This window comes from Lichenostomus cassidix, chromosome 8 (assembly GCF_008360975.1).
Source record: "Lichenostomus cassidix isolate B80296 chromosome 8, HeHo_3.0, whole genome shotgun sequence".
Classification (NCBI taxonomy): domain Eukaryota; kingdom Metazoa; phylum Chordata; class Aves; order Passeriformes; family Meliphagidae; genus Lichenostomus; species Lichenostomus cassidix.
Window position 1 is genome coordinate 20224592 of NC_139489.1, and position 23399 is coordinate 20247990.

Sequence of the window (23399 nt, forward strand, 5' to 3'; positions counted from 1 at the left end):
TAGGCCACTGAAAAGGTGTTGCTTATACCCACTACAGACATTAATTTAATGTTGAAGAATTGCTGCTCTGGAGTACTTAATTAAAAACTCAACTTCTCTTTCCCAAACTTCAAGTATTTTAAAATAAAATTCCTTTTTCTTAAACTGGAAGGGAAAATGTGTTACAGGAGGGGGAAAAATAAAAACCCTGACATATGTTTGATATTCCTTGGATACACGCACAGGAAAAGGACATCCATGCTCAATCACAGCATGTATAGGAAAAGAAAGAACAAATATTTCACACAAGGAGAATTGCAAAAGTAACCCTTTGCAAACAAATCAAGAAAGCTTCTTTCCAAAGTGAATTGGCTGCAAAACAAGGTATCAGCAAGAGCAGGTGCTGACCCAGATACTTGAGTAAATCACTGCTGTTAAATACAGAGAAAGCCAAGGCCTTGTAAACATTGATTGGAGCAAGTCATTCTTAGAGAACTGATGATAAACCTCTCAGGTAACATTTAGGCCCTGAGATGTTCCTCCAGTCTCCCATAGCTCAGTGGGGCTGTCATCTTGGAGAGAAGAGGAACCTTCTAATCCCCCAGCAGCAATCCCACAATAGTTTTCTGCGTAACATGAAACAGCAGCAATTTCTTGGGTTGGGAACAGGCTGTTGAGCAGTCATGGGTTCTGCATAACAGTACAGCAAGACAGCTGCCCTTTCTTTGGGGTTGATAGTTCTCCCCACAAGGAAGTTTTAATGGTACTTCTTTTTGGGTTTGACTTCTTTTCACATAAATGCTATTTATGTTAGGTCTTGAAGATCATTTTCTCACCTCAGTCTCTTCAAGAAATGCAACTGTGTCACAAGAAGTTATGCAGAGTTCAGTTGTATGCATGTGCTTTAAAAATGTGCATCATTTTGAAAGTGCACTATATTTGAAACTGAATAGCCATTTCACTTGATTAAAACTTGGCTTGAGAGAATAGTTAATGTATGTATGCCCACCTGTGAGACCAGAGGCATAACAAATAAGCAGATGCATGAAGTATCAGATAAAGAGTCTGCAGTGAATTGCAATTGTTTTAAGTATTAAAAGAAGTACTACAGGGAGCTCAGATAAAGCTCCATACCTTGAACTCTCCCCCACTCTCAACCTCAAGTTAGACCTTTGCATTTCAGAGCTCATGTTATTCTGCACTCCATGTTATGCTTATAATAATTTAAAATGCTCCATTACAGGACTGCTCAGAATTATGGACACCCTGAGCACGAACTGCTGAAGATCATTTTCAAGTGTATGTGATGTGAAATCTGATGCTGTACTCATGCAGTATAGCTTATAAAGAAAATGGCACAGGTTAATAACTCTGTATACTGAAAATTTTCATTCCAGATTTACTTATTGTATAAATAATTGGCATCACTGCAGAAAATGCATCAGTCAACTCAGACCTAACATAAGTCTAACATAACATTTCTAAGATATTAGTTGCTAACAGAATTTATTTATGACGACATCCTAAGTTACAATTTCTGTTTTGTGCCAAAGTGACTTCCTTTCAAAATTTTAAGCACCTTAAAATTTAGCCATGACAATTGGTACCAAGTATCTCAGCAAATTTTGGAAAATTTTACTCACATTAAAATATAGCTTTTGTCACATATTCAAATGCTACCTAGGCAGTAAAAAAAAAAAAAAAATCAAAATTAAAACAAAACAGAAAAAAAACCAACCCACAACACCAAAACAAGGAAAAAGAAAAAAAAGACAGCCATGTATGTTACTGTCAAACAGGACTAAAAGCTCTCAGCCAAACCTCATATGAAGAATTTGATGCATAGCTGGTCCCAAGACATGTTCACCCTCATCTGCTGCTCTGACATGCAGCAGCCTTACCCTTAGGATCCCAATCCCTACAAACAGCAGAACCTGCCTTACATTTGCACTATACTTAATTTCCACTCAAAGTATTTCAACTCTGTGTAACTGTCACCATTTCAGCTGATTACACAACATGCTGTCACCTAATACAAAGGCATTTGTGCAATGACAAAGTAAGAGCCAGAGAGAAAGCCACAAATTTACAATTACGTAAAATACAAGTAAGTATTCCTTTTTGAATCTTTACAAGGATTTTATAATTTACCCAAAAAAAGGCATTCCTAAGGGATACTCTCACTAGAGGTGAGCAATGCCATTTCACAAAGGATGATTTTCAGCTTCTTTTTTACCTTCTCTCCTCAGGAGCAATGCTGATTACTTACAACTAATTCATCTTCTCTGTTCCAGCTAGGCTGTTATATTTCAGAATCATCTTAGAAAATGCTATTTACTGAAGTAATCAATCAATCAATTCACCATATGCTAATACTCAAACATTCTGGTTTGTCACATCAAAGAGACTTCAACAAGACGACATGTTATGAAATTAAATTAACCATATCACAAGTAAATTGTGCTTTTGATCAAGAACACACAGCTTCTAAAAATTTTCTAGGAAATTTGCTTATGTGATCATATGATGAGTGGCTTTTTTGGGATCAAGGAAATTATCTTGTTAACTTTTTTGAAACATATTGCATTGTTTCAAACAAGATAACGGCTTTCCTTTTTATTTATCAGGCTATTCCCCAAAAAAGCATGGGAGATGAACTGCTTTGAGCTAATCTATTCTTGTAGAACATTTTTGAACACTACCTGGTAGGAACAAAGCTCTGTCACACATCAGTATTTGTAAATCAAAAGCAACAATACTTTATATACTTTAATATTCACTGGCTGAGTCTTATTGGTGAAAATTCCAAGTCTTACAAATCCAAATTTTCCAAGTTGATTGTATTGATAAGCTTTAAATATTTTATTATCCATTTACACTTAAGTGAAGACAAGTCTATGTTTTAGAGTCAAAAACTTTGAAAATACAGTACTTATACAGCAATAAACTAGTAAATTACTGGAGAAATACCTATATCTGCTAAGAAAAAAGGTTTGCAGGGAGAAGATAGGACATCTATTCATATAACCAGAGTATCAAGACAACATATAAGGCAGCATTCCATGTTTTAACACTGAAAAAAATACTCCTTGCACAAAAAACCCAATATCAAGATGTAGTACTTTCTTTTTATGATGTAGTGTCACTAAACATTTATTTCACTGAATTTTAAGAAGCACTAATTTTCATAGCAATATACCTCACATATTGTTAGGTAAGCTGTAAAAACATAAGGATTGGGATATCTTTGTTTTTTGTGAACCGAAAGTCATAGTATCAAAGTATATTTATCATCTTCAGGTGCTTACCCACTGTTTTCATAAATTGTGGTTTGCTTTGACATTTTACACTGTCCTTACACTGTGCTCTTAATCATATATAACATCTTCACACAGTTGTTGCTGTGTCTGGAATAATCTAAAGAAATTTTATAACTATAAATATGTTGTGAAGGATTGCTCATAACCCTGAAAAACATTTGATCAAAACCAACTGGAATCACAGCAAAGAACGGGCAGCCATTCTTCTTTAACAGACATGAACTTGGCATTCATTTTTGCAGTACTGCAATATTTATACTGATGAAAAAACCCCAGGCAGAAATGTTTGTTTATTGCTTTGGTAACCTACGTGGGGTTGGTACAAGTGAAACACCTCTGCAGGTTATTTGAAAAATGCAGCAGACATCTAAGGCTTTTAAGGTGCTCTGATAAGAAAGCTTTAATTTAATATGTCAGTGTTCAATAAGTCAGAGCTCAAATATTCTCTCAGAAGAAAGCTTAATGTGCATGCATTATTAATGCACTATCTGAGGGAACAGATCTATTTGAGCAGAATCTGACCAATGTCATTAGTCACAGAGTGCAAGGCAAATTTGGAAATACGAATGATAATAGCCAAGAGGACACTTCTCACCTACCTTGTGCCTTGTACTAGTTTTCTCTAAAATTTAAAAAGCCATCAAGCTCTAGTTACAATTTATGTAGTTTCCCTAATCTAAATTGTTGTGCTCACTCCTACCAGGTTTGACAATCAATGAATCTCAGGATTATTTCCTCACTATCAGATGATGTGTTCTCTGTCCCTTGAGTTGAAAGGTATGAAATCATTGCCAAACTGAAGGAGCAATTTTTCAAAAACATGTTAGCCTCTACCTGAGCTGCTGCACAAACTCTCTAGTGACCCAAAACAAAGTACAGTGTAATTAAAACTAAAAACTATTTTTGAGGGCTGTACAGTTTTCATGTCTGAAATCTTTTATTTAGGTATTTAAAAGAAAAATCAGATTCATTAACTCCATACAGTTAATGCCTATCCTAATCACTATAATGAACCTGTTTCCCACTGATTTTTCAGGCATTACTAATTAGACATATTAATATTGCTATTTCAGCTATAATGTCAAAGCAGAAACTACAATCACAGTACTTCAGAAGCTGAAATTTTAACTGTTCCTCTTCCTGCAAGATGTTTTCATACATCTCTCAGTTTGTGAAAGGCAGTCGTTGAGTAAAGCCTAATTAAAAGGTGTTACAACACAAAAGGTGTGTTGCAAGAGACTTTGCAATATTGGCTCTGTGCGTCTGGAAATACAGCAGAACTAAACTCAAGCTGACACAGCCCTGAGCAACCTAAGCCCTGCAGAAGACTGAAGCTGAAAATCTCCAGACACCCCTTCCAACCTAAATTCTTCTTTAAATTGCACGTATGTGTAAGATGTTTTTATACTCAAGTCAAGTTTGCTGACACTCATTTTTAGAGTGAATTACAAAGCCCAGTTGAGAAACCAAAGAAAGGCTTAATTAAATTAGGAAACTGGACAACATGAAGACAAAAATAAATTCAGCACAAACAAGCGTAAGATATTGCATGCCATATTACACTAATGGATTCAAATATTGTCAGTGGGAAAATATAATCTGCAGCCTTTCATGGAAAAGATGTCTTCTGTTGGAACAATGAGAACACACACCTGCTTCATTCTCTATTGTGAGCAAGAGACAAACTACACACAAAGAAGTATTTAGTGAAGGGAAGCGAATGCTAAGTGTCAGCATGAGACATGTAGCAACAACCAACAGATTTTCTTGCAGTACTTATTCTATCATCTCATGAGAAAATAGAAGAATTAAATTCTTCTCAACAATAATGAGAAAGGCAGCTGCTCTATAGTAAGAATTTAAGCCTGATAATTAGTCAGCTAAGCAGAACTCTGAGGTACATACACAGAAATGTACATATGCATACAATAGAGGAGGAACATTTCAACTTTCATGGAGGTTTTTTCTTTTAATAAAGAATAGTTAGCATAAACTCATTGGCAAAAACATTGGTCAACTACTTTTAAAAATAAGCATTTTTAAAACCAAAAAGCATCTGTAGAAGAGCTTCCTAGGGAAGAAAAAAAGTCAGTAAACACTGCTACCTTTTAGCATAAACGGAATAACATGAAAGATCAAGGTATATTATGAAGGTATATTAAGAAACATTAAATATTTGTTCTGATTCTTCTAGTGTTTTTAGTAGGGGAGGAAATAGATTAGACAGGATGTGCTACTAGAAAATATGAAAGATTTGTGTCTCACACAATCAGTTTGAGGTTTTAAATGGCCTAGTTATGGCAAATAAACCATGCACTTTATCACATTGCTGACAAACTTTCATTTAATACATGATGTCTCTAATTTAGCTGAATGGGGACAGTAATTTGGCTGTACACTTCTATCAATATTATATTAGATATGGAATGACTTTGCATTTAAACCAATGCTATTTGACACACTAGACCAAATTTAAACATTTCATGTCTAGTACAGCAAAGTCTTTGCAGCACTATCTTTGAAAAGATGCTTATTTATCCTTGAAGCTAAAGGCTCATCCACTGCTATGAACAGAGCTCCAAGAACAAAATAGCAACTGCTCAAATTGGCCACTGTCACAGTTAAGCACCATATCTGTTTGGAAGCAGGTAACTTTTTTTTTTTGGAGGGGTGGAGGAAAATGGGCCAGACCACAGTATCCTTGCTGATGAGGATGTGCTGTATGAAGAGACATCAAGACACACATTAAATTCTTAGGAGAAATAGAAATTATGGTGTTTGGTATTATATATTTTCTAAATAAAGCAATAGTCTCAGGAAAACAGCAAATACATACTGTAGGACCAGATCTGCCACATGAATAAAAGCAATTTACTCTGTTTCCTATGTCCAGTAACCCAGCACTTCCAACCTCCCTCAAAACAAAACCCACCACACACTACAGTAGCAGAGCTGGCTAAGAGGTAGAATATTTTCACAGGTTTGTGAAATTAGCTTTCTAATAGCAACTTACTAGTCTGAAAAGTAACACTTTGGAAATTGCACTGGGGTTTCATCTATCCTCCCTTTAGGGATTTTCCATACCAAGTATGCCTGATGTATTCCTTCTCTCCTCACCTAAATCAAGTACAGCTGGCAAAGCAGTGCTCTCCTCTATTTCATACTTCATCAATAACATAAGCTTCCCATACCTGGAGACAAATTCTCATCTCAGCACCAGCATCTCAACAGTAGGTGCTTTTTCAGCAGTTAAACAATGGCTGTTTCATACACCAGTATAAACATCTGAGATCCCCAACTCAAAAAAACAAATTATAGCCTAGCTAATATAATTATGCCTGTAAGACTGTTCCAGTGGCAACAAGGTTAATTCTTACTTTAAAAATAATAAGAGATCCTAGTTTGTTCTCCTATTATGTTCTTAGATTAACACTTGCACAAACCTGACTTCAACACACTGCTATCCCAAAGGCATTGAAATTTCTGTCTGGAACTCAGTAAACAAGATCATTTCTGATAATCAAACCCTAATGTTATTCACCCCTTCAACTGTGCTGGTTTTGCAGTCTTGTAAATTTTTTAAGTAATGAGAATTATTTTGCCCATAGAAGCAGCAATTATAATTGAATGTGATGAATAAGAGCATAATTTCAATCATGGCTACTTTTCAGAGCAGAAGAGTTCATCTCTACAGTATACAATGAGACCCCTGAAAACAACAAATCAAACCAACCAAGCAAACATTCAACACACTTGGTTTAGTTCATTCCTAAATACAAACTCTTGCATCTGAACATTAGAATATCATTATTGCTACATGCACCAAGGTATGTTTTGGCAAAGATGCTGAGAGAAACATGCAATGAAGTCAATTTAATGGAGTTGGGGGTAAGTAATGAAAACTTCAGAAAGGATAAAGCAATAATGCCACTGTACTATATTGCACCTCAGCCCTGATCTTGCTGCTCCAGCCCTGGTGCCTTAACCCCAAGGAAAGAGGTTAAACAAGAAGTACGAGTTTACAAGAAGGACAAAGATCCATAGTGTCACCACTACCTGTCTTCAACCACCAAGTCCATCTGCCAGAGAGGAAAGAGTGGCACATGGACTTGTCAACCATTGCGGTGCTGCTTGCTCTGCTCACACAGGCAAGCAGCAGCAATAACCCCCTGTTCACAGAGGCACACTTTCAACAGATCAGGAATCCTGGCTGGTGCCTAGCACTGCATGAGGGCCAGCAGCTGCAGTCATGCAGCACACACAATGAGAGGCAGGGGGGAATGGTCCTGCACAGAACCATAAAAATGGTTGGAAGAATTGGGGAAAAAAACCCATAGTGCTCTACCCACTCTCCTTAGCTCCTTGCCAGATTGCTGGTTTGTTTGGTGTGTTTTTTTGGGGCTCTGGGCCAGGACGCCCATAGAGTGATGAAGAGGTCCAATGCTGAAGTTGGTAAGTCTGAGTTCCCCACTTCTCATACATGTGTTAATATAATGATGATATTACATAAATACAGCAGGGAGAGCAGAGGGACAGAAAGAGGCACATATGCAAATGAATACCTCTTTCCATCACCAATTATGCCACCCAGAAGTTTTTGCCAAAACACATGTAATTTTTGCCTTCAATAAAAATCAGCAAGATGGGAAACCTAATAATCTGGCTTTATTCTATCTGGCCAGCCCAGGCTCCCCTTCCTCATGTTTCCATTTAAATCATTAACACTCATCATACTAAGGTTTTTAAAAAATATTTATAGTTTGTGAGGAAGTTTCACCCAAATCAGCTCACAAAATAGCCTTTTTCTTGAATCCACACACCTTTACAACCACATCCAAACCCACCATTGCTGATGCTGTCTCTGTTTTCACTGGGAGCCTCTCACTCCTCCTCACATTTTTTCTTTCCATAAAGCAAGCATCACCCTGTCATCCAATTCCCTTGTGCATTTTTTAAATTTAATCACAACACCCAAGGTGCCAATAATCACGTTTGTCTTTCTGACAAGAATCAGAAACAGAAATAAAGTTCATGCTGCATAACAATAATGTAATCTGCAGTGCTGCAACTGAACTTACATTTCAAGAAGTCTAAAGCAACCTCCTCTTACTTGAAAACATATAAAGGAAATCAACCTTTTGAAACTAACTGTAATATGCCAAACAACTTGATTCAGATACTAATAAATTAGATAAAAGCCACTAGGAAAGGCACCACAATCCCGTCTCAAACCACCAGCATCACCTTTCAAAAACATGCTTCAATTAGTCAAAATTAAAATGGGACAGGAAAAATGTCACTATTATGATAGATATTTATTGTTAATATAATTAATATTTTCCCATGGTTGCTTAAGACAGCATTACCAGTTTTAGCAGCAAAGTCGGAAAGTACTACATAGCCTAGAGTGCCCTCTTGCTTTTCCAAGAGGAATTTCAGGGAAATAGTGTTGATGAAGATGTCAATTAGTTGTTTCTCAGAATGTCAAATCAAATAGATAACTAGACTGTATTGAAACATGAAAAAAGTTCAGCATAATTTAAGCAAAACCCTTATATGGCTGATGAATGTGATTCTGCCTTAATAAAAATGTACTTACAGAGCCATCTGAAATTGTTCAAGCCATTTTTTCTTCAAGTCTTTAGTTTTGCAATAAACTTCTAAACCATTTTCACCTTGGATATGAATGAGGTAGAAGCCATAAGACCACTGCATAAGAAAATTGGTAATGCAAAGATCATCAGTTAAGAAGAAAGGAAAGGCAAAAAAAATCAACTAAAAAATAACAAAGCATTTATAAATTCTTTAATTCATTAATTTTGGGAACAGCAAGCCACATTATTGTGTTCCCTTAGAATGACTTAATCAAATGTTTTAATTACATCAAAATAAACAAAGTTGAAATTCCTAAATATTCACTCTAGCTTACATTTAAAATATAAAACCTCTTAAAGAAATTGTATTTACATTTTAAACTCCTGCAAAATGCTTCAAATTCTTGCTAAGAATACACATGTTACGTGAATTAGCCACAAATATTTACCTTCTTGTTTTCTTTATCAGTAGTGGGGTTATTTGTAATTTTGTATTTCTGAAGATCTATTATTTCCTTCATTTCGTAATTATCACCTCTCCTTTTGCAAACAATGACAGCCAGATCAAACAAGAAGATATGCCTATGAAAATACAATATAGAGATGGTTAAAAACACTCCAGAAAGCCAACACCAGAAAGTCTTATTTTACACACTTTTGCCAGTGCCACTTAAAATTTTGAAGGTGAAGAGCTAAACTACTGGCTAATAAATCAATGAACTACTTGTAAGGGACTTAGTGATCTTAGGCAATAATGTAATAATTAATTTTCCATTCGTCACTTTGCACATTCACTTGGCAAATGGTAGACAGGCTCTGTAAATGCACAGTGGAATGGAAAGCCCTTAAGAATCAGTGAGCTGACCTCAGACCTGCAGTTATTTTACAGGTTTTTAACAGCAAACACCGCAAGTTATGTCATCACCTGTCTTGCCTTGCACGTTTGTCTAGTGTTGTTATCCTTATTTCCCCATCACCTTGAGGTCTTCCATATTGTAAGAGGGAATGGTTCTGAAACAGAAATAATATGTATGATTCCATACAGAAAAAGTGTGAAGATAACACATTCATATATTAGACCACTCCCTCCTTTTACCCCAAAAAAGGACTCTTCAGACCAGGAAATATGATCTTTTCCTCACTACCATCTAAACTAAATACTATAAAGAATCAGTCCATTCTCTTTTTGTCTTCAAACAGGAAAGGTTTTCCCATTACAAAAACACCTGAGAGTCACTGTACACATAGGAACCTTTAACTATGCAAAAACCTTTAACTACCGACACCCAGAATAGCAGAGATTTATGTACTTTAATATCCATGTTATCCTAAACCAAGCAAAACATACTTATACTTAAATATTACCAAGAGTACTATAAACTCATATGAAATGAGGAAAAAATACATCTATCAATATTTTTGATCAAAAGTGATTTTAAAACTATATGTAAATTTTAAAAAATCACATACCAAATTCTCTATTGATAGTTGAAACTGTCTAATTTCACGAAGTGTTTCATTATCTCTCTTTACTTCATTTACATATTGAGCCAAGTCCTAGAGTATCGACAGCAAAAGGGAGGAAAAAGGTAACTTTTCTATAACAGACCACTTCAATACATTATTTTGACAAATTTATTTCTAATTTTATTTTTTACTTATCTGCACATTTAGTAATTTCTTTTGGAATTCTCTTTAACATTCAAGAATCACCAATATGTATGTCTAAATAATGAAGGAAAAGTGTCTGCACAACTTGAATAATATTTACAACTCTCTTCATGATATCTATTGGAACATGAATTCAGTATCAAGACAGAGAGAAAAGAAGTAATAAATTCTAAAAATGAGCTGATTTTTTTCTGAATTTCCTTAGTGTCTTACTTTCAAGGTTAAAGATGGAGATGGAATTTATGCAGCACACTACTGAAAAAGCAGTCAACATCCAATGTCTGAGGTAAATAGAAGGTAAATAGAGAATATAGTAGGAAACATATATAAGGCAGCTCAAAAGCAGAATATAAGGTGTAAACAAACCAAACCCCGGTGCTTATTAGAAGAGAAAAAGCTAAAGCCCCAGAAGTGGGATCTTGCTCTTACTGTTGCACAGCAGAGAGAAGCCATTACACAGCAGATTTTAAAAGGGGCTTTTGAAGGGATATACTACCTGAAGTCACAGGGTGAGATCATTATTGTGCCCTTTACCTAAACATGTACTGTACACATTTCACTAAAGCCTTTAAACTGCTCTGAACATGCTTGAGTAATAGTGACAATTTGCTGGGGCTTCTCTGTTTATGGCTAGAGATGAGGAGTGAGCAGAAGAGGTAATTGGTAAGGTCAGGGATGCTGAGAGCAGCAGCTGGAAAAGGCATACTGATCTTCCTAACTTGCTTTTATGGTATCCCTTCAATATGGTCACAAATTTGGAGGGTGGGAGGAAAATACATCTTCTTCCTAAGATGTTTCTAATCAGAATCTATGAATAGCTGCAGTCATTATGCTAGCTTCCCAAATGGATCTGTGCAGGATACATTCATGTCAGTCTTAAAAGACTTAGCTTACAAATTAAATAACCTCCTTTCTTGCTGCTAAAAGAAAACCAACTGCACAACCCTTTCAAGAATTTTCTTTCATGGGGGGCACTATCACTTTGCTAGCAGTTTTTACAAAGACATTTCCTTTTCGATCTGAGACACCAGGGTTTTTCAAAGCAAAACACCAATGCTACACTGTTATTTCTACTACTGTGGCAGAGACTACAGTAGATCAGAATGGGAACAATACTGCAAACTTAAAGGAGATAAACTCATACGTCAGGGGGTTTGTGGGTTTGGAGGGGGTGGGGGTGAGGTTTAGTGGTATTTTGTTTGGTTATGTCCTGCCAGCCAGCACATATCTGCCACAGCTACTCTGGCAAGTGATTCCTTTGATTTTTCAGTCCAACAGACACCAACAATGCAGAAAGCCAGCAAATGGGAAAGAAAAAGCTGGGGTAAATATAAAACAGAGTTATTTTCCTAGCCAATTAGCAGCAGCCACAATGCGTGGCTTGCCACTAGATGGACACGACACGGTGCCATCTCTTTTCAGGCACCTCTCCCAGGGAAATTACCATAGTGTCTGTCCCTCTACATTCACTGCACAAAAATGGATAACAGAAAAAGGAACTAAAAATCTCATTTGTGAGCTGGTTTGTATTCCAGGCATTCAAGACAGTCACAAAATATGAAACAGCTGTGTGACCCAAAACTAACTTAGTCCGACTTCAGCATCAACTGTGGACCATACAGATTAGAACAGAAGGGGATATAATTTATATTATGTTGGCTTCTTTCTCCCTTTCCCCACAAAGAATAGAAAAAAAATTCCCAATTCCAGCACATGAATGTCACCATTCATGCCATGAAGTCTACTGAAACAGACCTGTGCTTCGTTTCTGAGGCTGTGCAGAGGAACGCATAATATATTACCTTATGCAGAAGGCAGCACAGCTCTTCTATAAAGCATTTGTTTGTACCACTTGCGGGTGAATGTATAGTGACAGGTACCCTACCTCCAGAAAAGCACTACTGCTTTCAAAGGTAAAGCCACAGAGATCATATTAAGACAACAGGAAAAGGTCTTGTAAACAAAGCTGTCCATATCACTGGGAAATTACTGAGCTTGATTCAAACTGACTTACAGTAGTAGAAATACTCCTCAATTTCAAAAGCAAGACCAACATGACTGAAACACCTGTTTTTCAGCAAATACAAAAGTAAACTGAAATGGGGAAGTTCCACTTCACAAACCCTCTGTTTCAGAAAACTACTGGACTTGTTTCCCAGACTTGAGCAAAGCCCTCAACTTCACACTTGCCATGACATACAAAGCTCACAGGAACCTGTGAAAACATGTTTGAATTGCTATGAAGAACACTATCTCCTCCAGGAAATACCGTTCTGAGCTACCATTCTAAATGCCAAGAGACAAATACTTCACTGCCATAAAAACTCACCTTCATCGCATCAAGTGCCAGTTTTAGATTTGACTTCTCCATGGGGTCAGTAGTGTGTTTTACCAGCTCCTGTGGACAGAGTAGTAAAAACTTTCCACCGTTTGTCAGTTTATAAATTGAAATTAACACTGCTCATCCCCAACCCCCAAAAAATAAAGCCAAAACCAGAAAAAGAATAGGCATTTTCATGCCCACAGTGAGCAGCCTATCAGTGAGTGGGAACTGTTGCAAACAGTTAATTGGCAAATGTTTTGGAATGATTGCTGTGCAGCCTAAACACTGCCTTTAGCTGCTAATGAACCATCATGAGAGGCGAATTTGGTCTGTCTAGCACTTAAAACTTGCCAAATCAGATCATTACTGTATGTGCATGCTGGAAGCCCAGGTAAATGCTCAAGTTCATTTACACACTGCTATACGGTATTTCATCCTATTCCAAAGCACACACTTGTCCGCAGACAGGGATCCATGCTGGCAATAAAACCTCAGCTGAAGTGTGCACAGCTTAAAAGAAGTCGCTGTCTCATTATACCTAAGAGGAAGCTGACTCAGTAAACATACTGAAATCAAATTTACATGTTCAAAGAATTCTTTTAGCCACTTCCCATATGGAAAATACAGGGCCTTTTTTGGGCTTTATGAAGTGAAAGGATAATGTCTTGGGGAAACAGGTCATTTCTTCATTATAATTTGAGGCAATAATTACACATTTCTGCTCACATAACTTTGTAAAAGCCTAAGACATGAAATAGTAATTTTTTATACTAGTATTACAATTATTATTAAATAAGTAATAAGTACTTATATTTGCATTACAAGTCTAATTTACTCATTTTCTTTCCAAGTCTGTAAAATATTTTTCCTGTACAACATATAGATAGTGTTACATAGAGCACAGTGACATTGTATATAATCTTCCCACAATATATAGGTTGATTATAAAATCATGAGTCAGATCTCAAACTTTTTCAAAAGATGTTGTACCATTCATTTTGCTTTTTCCAATTTTGCATTGATCAAAATATTGATGACTCATTTATAGATGTATTTCAAAAATTTAATATTACAAAATGTATGTTGTTCTGCAGAGTCAAAATTATGCTCCACATATAAGTAGTAGATCTTTTTAAAATGACATTTTACAAGCATCAGCAGGGTTGACAGTCTAATATAGTAATACATTTCTTTGCAGCTGAACTAATGAGTCTCCTGGCACAGCTATCAAATTAAATTTATAAGACTCTCCACCCTTATTACAGGACTAACTGCAAAAGCTAATGCTTTGTGGGTTATAACAAGAAGCATTTCAAAATAAATATGGCTTAATTGCAATTTATGACAGCGAAGAAGTATCTTAAAAGTATTCTGTATGTATGGCCCAGCTTCCTATTTGGGGGGTAATGACTCACATTTCCAAGTACCATGATTATAGTTTGGTACTACTAACCATTTCAAAGACACCAGGAATGGAAGGTCCAGATACTGAAGAAACACTCATGGTTTTATTTGATTCTCCCCAGATATGCTTCAGCTCTAAGAAATGATCTCTGGAAGAAACCCTGCACTTGACTGAATTTTATTTTGTAACACATCTAGGGAAGCGTCAATCACCTTCCTTTGATAAAAACATTTAGCTTTCATTTCTACAACCCACTGATGATAAACAATCACAGTTTTGCTCTCAGTCCCCTTAAATTTCAAGAAAAAATACCTGGAGCAGTAGGTGATATTTTAGCACTCTCTGCATTGGAACCACCAATAGATCCCGCAGTGTAAATTTCCCATTATTGGCCCTCTTGGAACACTCCTAGTTCAAACCAGAAGAAAGAATAAGACAATAGAGCTAGAAAGTAAAACTACTCAAGTGATACATATGAAAATTCAGTGACATAAGCAACTATATTAAGCTTATGATAAACAAAATCAACAAAATGAAGAAAAACAGGTGATATGGCAATACCAAAAAAAGGGGGAAAAGCCTGCATCTTGTAATTTGTTCTTAGATGTTTCAACACGCATGAGAGAGTAGAACAAAGACAAGAGAAATGAGGCATTCCACAGAGCTAAAAAAAATTATATACACCTATGGGGGGAAAAAAAGGCAAAAGGTAATTGGCAAAAGGTAATCACGGAAACTAGAGGCTAGTCAGTCTCACTTCAACATTTCACTGTAAAAATTGTGGAGCAAGTCCTCTTGGAAGCAATTTCTGGGCACATGAAGAAGGTAAATGGGAATATCCAGCATGGATTTACTGCAGATAAATCAATGCTTGACCTACTTGACTGCTTTCCCCAGTGGAATGGCTAGATCTATGAATGGGTGGAAAGAGTCTTCCTTGACTTTTTCAAGGCTTCATCTCTCACGGTAGAGTAATATCCACATTGGGATGTTATGCTCCAGGTCTATAAAAAACTGCATTATGAGGCTCAAAAGGTACAGTGACTAATGTTTCCTACACTACCTGAGGGACAGTTGCAAACAGAGCTCTTCGGGGGTCTGTCCAAGACACCGTCCCCTTTAGTGCCTTTAGCTGTGACCTGCAGAGAAAGATGCAGGACACCCACAGCAGGTGTGCAGACTGCACAGCTCAGAGGTGCAGCTGACACCCTGCAGGGCATGTCAAGCACAAACCTCACGAAGGCAACAGAGCAAAGGTGCAGTCCTTCACCTGGTAGGCACTAGCCAGGAACATGCTAACGCTGAGGGCTGAGCAGGTGGGGAGCAGCTCTGCAGAAGGGACTCAGGGTCATGCCAGACAAGCCCGAGGCTATGGGACAAGAGCTTGTTCAGCCTATATGTCCCACCTGACCTCTGTGATTCTGCAATTCTGTGTTCTAGCTGAGATAGCCTGATACATGGAAGAGTGTCACTCATGATCACGTCCTTAAAGAAAATCCTAACTCTGCTAATGTCAGTGGCAAACCTCCCTTCAGGATGTAGACTGTTGCACATGCAGCATATTTTCATTTGATCAGAGGCTCCAAAAGAATGAAAATGAAGAGAAACACATTTACTTATCAGTCCAGCTGGTTTTGTCATAAGTTTTTTACTTCAATGAAAGCAGGACATATTCACAGACACACCGGGTATAATGTGTGTGTATATATATACGCATGTAAAAAAATACTGATACCTCCAACTTCAATTTAACATCTTCTTTTGTCTTGGAGATATTGTCTAAGCATGATATCGCTATTTCCACTTGACTGCAGTACTGTCCATAAATAACCAACCTAAATCAAAGCAAGAGAAAGAATAAAAGGAACATTTGTTTATTTAAGGACAATCCTTGATCATTTTTTACAGTTCTGTCAAAAGGAGCAGTGCCTATATAAGCAAGGAGCGAATTTAGCCATGTGTTCAATAGGCAGCATGAATGAATGACGACTATTCAGGAGAACAATTGCTCTACTTTCAAAATAGTCTAAAATCATTGCATTTTACTTTAATGGTGACATATATATAAATACATTCTGATAAATATGGAATCCATTAAAAAGCAGCAAAACTTCTGTTGAACAGAACAGTCTGTAGTGTTTACAGCAATGTAGACTTCAAAGGCTGTAATGAATAAATTCTGGAGCACAGGCTTAATAGAATTACAGCCATCCTTTAAAGAACTTGTAGGTTATCCAAACTGATCCGTCTCCAACAGTTTCTATCAAGTTATCTCCTGTGAGCACTCAGATCAAAATAATAGTGTATGAAATCTCAAGAAATTTTCAATAGATGTCAAGTGAAGCAAGGCTTCCTGAAGGAGCCTGGTTTTATGACAGGAGTTTCTTGCCTCTGTGTGGAGTGCTTCTTTCTGCTAGTCCCAGTGCCAAGAGTGCTCTCTTCTTCGACCTTTTCATCTATTTCTTGAGGTTATTTCTTCTGTATGCTTCAAATCCTTTTTGGAAGGTTTCCATGAGCCTTCCAGTGAGGTCTCCTAAGTTTCTTATTCTCTCACCTAACCTTTACCCTTTTATTTAATTTTTTTTTCCACAATAAGGTGATGACACTGATTTAAAAGTTATCATTTCTGACTACTTTCAATGTATGGTTCAGACACTGTATCAACCTCTGTTCCATTTTTTTTATGATATAAACTTGATATTTCTTCTCAGTGTCCTTTGTTCCTCTTTTAGCATACATTTCAGAACACCTTTTGAAATATAAGCATTTTCCAGAACAACTTCTTGTCCCCTGATTCCTTCCTACAGCATCACGAAGTCTAACAGCCTGGGAAATAACTATGTCCTGCTCCAAACTAGAAGTGGAGACAGAGGGTCTCTGAAGACAGGACTGTTTGTGGGCAGTCTGGGACACCCTCCTCCCTTGGAAAACTGTTCCTTCTAACACTCTTTGGATGCTGCTGTCCAATTTCTCACACACATTATTACTGCAATAATCCACCTTCACCCATCACTCTGAAGCAAACCCAGTTAGCTTCCCCAGGTCTTTCCCACTCTGCTCCCAGAAGGACCTTACTTTTAACCAAAACCCAAGGGTTACTTCAAGGTAGGTCAGCAATGTAACCCACAGAACAAGTGTTTTTCCGCCAAGTACCACAGGCATATAAAGTTCATCTATGTAGTCCAACAGCTGTTCAGTGCTGGCAGAAAGAATATTAAATGGTGGGTAAAGAAATTGGCAATTAGCCCACAGGGCATGGCATGTTGCCAGAGCTCTTCCGTTATCAGCTGGGCTGCTTTTCAAAACTTGAAGGCAAAGGGTGTTTGCTTTATTGTTACACCTTTGACTCAGGGTAAAGCAAGACCAGAGTCTCTTCTCTCTTCTCTTTTATACCTGCTTTCTCATCTTTCCAGTTATGACCTCTTCTGTTTTCTTTAATCTGAAATATTCCTAATAAATATCCTTTTTTATAAAAATCTGTTAAACAATACAGGTACAGACTATAAAATATATGGGATTACATGCATAAGAAAAAATGCTGCGCAAAATAAGATATTTAAGTTTCCTTAAAAATATAGATGTTACTCGTCTAAGTAACAATTATTTCAAAAAGTGGGCTAAGAAGAGGGACAGCTCATAAAACAATAGGTTACATTTTGACTTCCAGGCTCAAAACACCAAAACTAGCTTGCTAAGGATACTGACATTGAATTTAATCCTGCTTCAGAAATATTCATCAAAGAAACACTCAGTAAAATACCAAACTGAGCACATATTAGCATAATTAGTAAGCTTAAACCTTACCTTTCCTTGTAGTTAATAAAAATTTGATACAGGTTCTGATCATTTTTGTTAACAATGGAATCATTGATGTCCTGTGTAAGACTCCTGTGAATTTTCACCAAATCCTTAAAAACAATAATGGGGAGGGGAAGAGCTTTGTAAAAACAGAGTGGCTTAAAGCTTTGACTATAAAAAGAAATTATTTCATGTTAGACCCATTTCAATAAATTGGAAAACAGATCATTTGAGAGTAGAATCTAATTTCAAGGTTTGCCACATCTTCTGTATAGTGCAACAAGAAAAACTAAACTCCAAGAACAACCTATTAGAGACTAATTTATTCTAGCTTGGAACGTGCACTGTTAATTCACCTTCATTTTATAATGATAATTTTAAAATTAAGCAAGTCAAGTAAATGCTTTAGTGACAAGATGAAGTAATGATTCATGTCCCTGAGCTGTGAAAAATTAGTTTTGTACATTACATTGGTCAATTAGTGATGTCCTAATGCTAAATTAACTGCAATCATAATGAGTTTCCCAATACAGGCACACAACTAAACATCTGAGAGAAAGAAAATAATATTACAGAAATATTTGCTCTCTGATTATTATTGCAACTCTCCTTGCTTGTTCATTGTTATACACAAACTACAGGAGCATCAGCCTTAACACTGTATAAGAGAATTCACAAGAAATTAAGTCAGAACAGATTTAAGATACTCTGAAATCAGAATAACTAAATAGTGTACAGACCACTGCAATGAAAGAGAGAGGACTGTTTAAAAGAGCCATTGAAGAGGATTTAATGCAGGAAATTACATACTACAAAAGTAAGATTCCATACTGAGTTGAGAACTAAGTTACTACGTTTCACTTCACACTGATGAAAACTAACAGTACATACAAGGTCAATCACATCACTGATGAGGGTGCAGAATCTTGAAACAGATCAAATTCAGTTGCTATGGCCTTAACCTCAGAATATTAAGTTGCACTAGACAGACATTATTATAGAAATGCTTCCCAACTAATGTATTGGAAACAGGAGCACATTTTCTAAGAAGCACACAGACTCAACTAAGCAATACCCCCAAAAAACAGCTTAATGCTAAGGGGACAATATGTCTTTTAGGGTTTTTAATTCAAAGACAATTTAATTTTAAATTAAACTGATGCTAATATCATTTGAATTTAATGAATGTTCCAGCACTTCAGTATGTTACATGTACTTTCATTTCTCTCTATATCTACATACATAATTCAAATGCACACACAGGTGCACATATAAACGTATCTGTGTATGGGTACATCATTTGCTGGATGTACCTACAAATGCATATATATGTGATACAGACAGATATATACATACACAGATATAGAGCCATACACAAATATGGAGCCATACATTCATTTTAAAGAACAGAACTTAGAAATATGAGTGCCAATGAAAGGCACACTCTTTAGACTGTGGTAATCTAGGGTAATTGGTTTGGGTTTTTTTTTCTTCAAAATAAAGCATCTTGATATCAGAAATTAATCCAGCATGCATCTTTTACAGACTATTTAAGGAATGTAACATCACCCTAAGGAAACAAGCTTTCACCATAACCCCTCAACAGAGGAAAATCCATCCTGTTCTGAGAATACAGCACGTGCTCTTCACATCTCACTTAGCTGCAAAGCTCTGTGTAACAGCTATTTTTAGTTTAAAACAAGCTTCCACTGCCCTCCAGCCTTCCTGCTGAGGAACTGCTACACAGACAAGGCCTGGGCAGAAAAAGCATTTGCAAATATTTCTGGCTTAGGCAAGTCCTGTATTTCTTTCAATATTATTGGATGCCCATTAAATGCTCCTGAAGTCAGAAAGAAGCAGCATCTTCTAACAGCAGAATACTGAATGCTGACAACAGAAAGCAAAGCAAAACAACCCAAATGTAACAGTTTACTACATGCCCCCTAGTTTAAAATAAACAGGTTTTGCTCTTCTTACTCTCATGTGATCCCCTTACATACCTTTAACAAGTAGCGAGTAGGCTGACCTCCCTGTTTGCAGTTATAGCACACAAGCCCTTTTTGTACCCTTGTGCAGTGTTTCCCTTGACTGAAATTAGGTCTTTCAATAAACATAAGTCAATATGCCTGGGCACACAGAGCCTTAAGAAAGAGGTTTACAGTAACTTAGGTGGGGCACATCATGGCTTTATTTGCAATGAGTAAGAAACACTAATTTCAGACAGTAAATAAATTTGTTTTCAAAAGCAAAGGGATGCCTATGGGCAGCTGACATAATTCAAGAAGACAAGCTGATTTTCGATACCTGTGGCAGCGTTTTGGACTAATATTCAAAGTGAAGGACATGAAAGCAATTAAGAGGCAGAGTGAAAACTTTACTGGGGGACAAATATGGCAAGGGGCCAGGTATCATCAGTATAATAACTGTCATAACTTACCTTCTATCAGGATGATGCTGGAACAGCAACCAAAACATTTTTACAGACAGGCCAGGTTCTCACAGGATAAAATAAAATCCCCAACACCTCCTCCTACAACCTGAGAGCCTGTTGGACGTGCCACAGACAGCCAAAATAAGGGTATTTTACAAGCAGTAATGGCTTGATGTGGCGCATGGGCCACAATCTGGGGACCCTTTCTTTACAAAGGCCTCATAAAAGAACATTGCTTTCATTTGTCTGGGTTGAGAGAGGCTTCAGACCATTTCTGATGTCTTCCTTTAAAGTCAGGCAGAGTAAAGATGTGCTGAACATTCATATCAACTCAAAAGATATGTAAATTGTTACACTGTTGTGATTAAGCCAAAAAATAAATGTAAACACAGAAACCATTATTGTTTCAGTCAAATAAGAGATTTCCTAGATAGTTCACAGAGGATTTCCACATTCTTTCTAGCACCAGATACCAAATCCAAAACTGAGCTTTATGTTAACTTTCAAGTGTGTTCAACGATGTAAGACCCAGAGCAGTTACAAGGATTTGCAAAGCAGCTATAGATAGTATACAGTGATAGGTTACTTATCACAACTTTGAACCATCCTTCAAATATCAGCATTTATTCAAAGATAATCCATTTCTAGAAATTATTAGCTTTTAAGGATCAAAAATACTCGCATTTATAACAATTCACTGACATTATAATACTATTTATCTTACCTTATTCCTTCAAGCAGAAGAAAAAATTGACTAGTGTACATTCTTTTCAATCAACCAATATCCACATAAACACACTGTGCATTGTATTTCAAATAATCATTTTTTTAGTAACACGCAGAGTATATCACAATCTACTATGAACCTTATATCTGTTCATTAAATATGCGATTACTCACAGGAATGTTGATGAAAACAGTATCAAACTCTGAAGCTGACAGAAACCTTTTCAATGGCACCATGAAAAACTGCAAGAAGAAAATTATATATACATTGGCTATTTTAATTATATCTTCTAGACTGCTATAAAAATGCATGTTACAAGTCTGTAAGCAGCATCTTACTTTCTCGATCGATTCCAGAGTTTCAGTGTACTTCTCTTCAGTTTGCTTTATTTCAGCAAGACAACAGCTTCTTATGTCATTTTCAGTACATTTCTGCAATTACAATGGAGTCAAGTTTAAGTCATTAACATGCACCTAATGGATAACAAATGGTTTTATTTGTTTCGAATTATGCAATTAGGATAACTGCTTCCTGAAATTCTCTGAGTACTGCAGCCTCCAAAGATGACAGCAATAACCAAGAATATTTTAATGTTCAATTAGCTGATGACTTCAGTAAAATCAAAATCAAAGTAATGTTATGAAAAGTTAATGTTTAGACATAAAACACTAAAGTATCAGCATGTACTTTGGAAGCTGAAATACAAGGTCACATTTAATTTACATCCAGACTGAGAAATATTATTTTACAATACTGAGCAGTTAATAATTCCAATAAACTTAACGGGGCTAAATCACGTAAGCAACTTTGCTTTGCCATAAATATTGGATTCAGTCTAATCCTTGTACTTGCATACAGTTTTTCCCCTTTTATTTCTCCAGGGGAGCTTCTCTTCAGACACAAAAGGAGTATGTCCTCAGATCAGGAAGTGCAGTGACCTTGAACTCTTGCATACATATGTGTGTGTCTCCAGCAAGACCCTGGGATTTTTCTATGTAAACCACCAGACTCATAGGACATGGAAGTAATTATCAGTAATTGCAGGACTCTATAGTTTACAAGCACTCTTACCCAAGATATGATTTACAACATTACAACTTCAATACAATCCAATTTCAGATAAAAGTAAATAACTGGAAGATGATACAGAATCATTCATGTCAAGCAGGACATAGAAGATCTGGAGACATATATGTCAGCTTGAAGGTTTGACACAGTAACTGGATAGGCTTTTCCAGTTAGAAGCAGAAACTGATCCAAAATGTTTTCTCCAACAGCTACAATAAGCAGTATCTTAATAAGCCAAATTCTTTCCGAAGCCTATTATTTATCAATTTGCAACATCCTTCATCATATACCAGGTTGTATCTCACCTATTTTCATCCAGTGCAAGGAATCCATATGCTGCACATAGACCTGATGACTAAATCAGGTCTATTCAAATACATGGAAAGTCAGGAGTAGAAATTTAGCACTACAGCTCTTTGTATTCAGGAAAAAACACTCTTAGCTTTTGAACGAAAGACTTTTCTCCTCTAAGAATAGCAAAAATCCTAGACTGAAATTTTAACATTAACCTTCTGATATGTTCAAGAGCTAGACTCCTTCCTCTCTCTCTCTCTCTCTGCTGCCAGTCTACCTGACACAGCTGCAAAGCACAGCAAAGCCACACTTATACTGTCCATGAGCCACATACAGTTCCTATACAGCTTGGCCACCTTAGAGTGGAAAATGTATTCCTACCACTTCAACTAGATGCCAAGCTGCAAATCACACAGATGCATAAAGCTTGGTCACTGCTTCCACTGATCTCCCTTAGCCTTTTCTCTTTCATCTCTGTGTGACTCCACAACCAGCTCCTGCAAGCAGAACATGGCTTCTCACTCTCACCTACCAGGGGCTGCAATTTCAGAAATAACTCTTAAAAACCCAATTCATGCAGTTTTTCATTTTCCCACAACAAACATTAAAGTTTCATCTTAATCAGATGCAGACACAAGTAACTGTTTTGCAAAATTAGTCTTACCAGAAGAACTGTATTTTGTGAGCATCATCATCTGATGGTCACCCTCATCTCAAATCTATCACTAATTCCCAAATTCTTTTATGGGGGAAGGAGACACTGTCACAGTTAACTGTTAATCAATCTCT

General features: G+C 36.7%; 1 protein-coding gene across 3 annotated transcripts in view; it reads right to left on the reverse strand.

Moving 5' to 3' along the window:
• The window catches only part of VAV3 (vav guanine nucleotide exchange factor 3), a 150668-nt gene that overhangs the window by 70284 nt on the left and 56985 nt on the right, over positions 1 to 23399 (reverse strand). For all 3 annotated transcript variants that reach the window (XM_085068248.1, XM_085068250.1, XM_085068247.1), the window contains exons 6-15: positions 21587 to 21679; positions 21422 to 21490; positions 18097 to 18200; positions 16028 to 16127; positions 14605 to 14700; positions 12894 to 12962; positions 10364 to 10450; positions 9819 to 9904; positions 9343 to 9475; positions 8899 to 9008 (exon numbers count right to left, since the gene is read on the reverse strand). In XM_085068248.1, coding sequence (XP_084924374.1) covers positions 8899 to 9008; positions 9343 to 9475; positions 9819 to 9904; positions 10364 to 10450; positions 12894 to 12962; positions 14605 to 14700; positions 16028 to 16127; positions 18097 to 18200; positions 21422 to 21490; positions 21587 to 21679 — 947 coding nt within the window. The remainder of the gene's footprint in view (positions 1 to 8898; positions 9009 to 9342; positions 9476 to 9818; positions 9905 to 10363; positions 10451 to 12893; positions 12963 to 14604; positions 14701 to 16027; positions 16128 to 18096; positions 18201 to 21421; positions 21491 to 21586; positions 21680 to 23399) is intronic.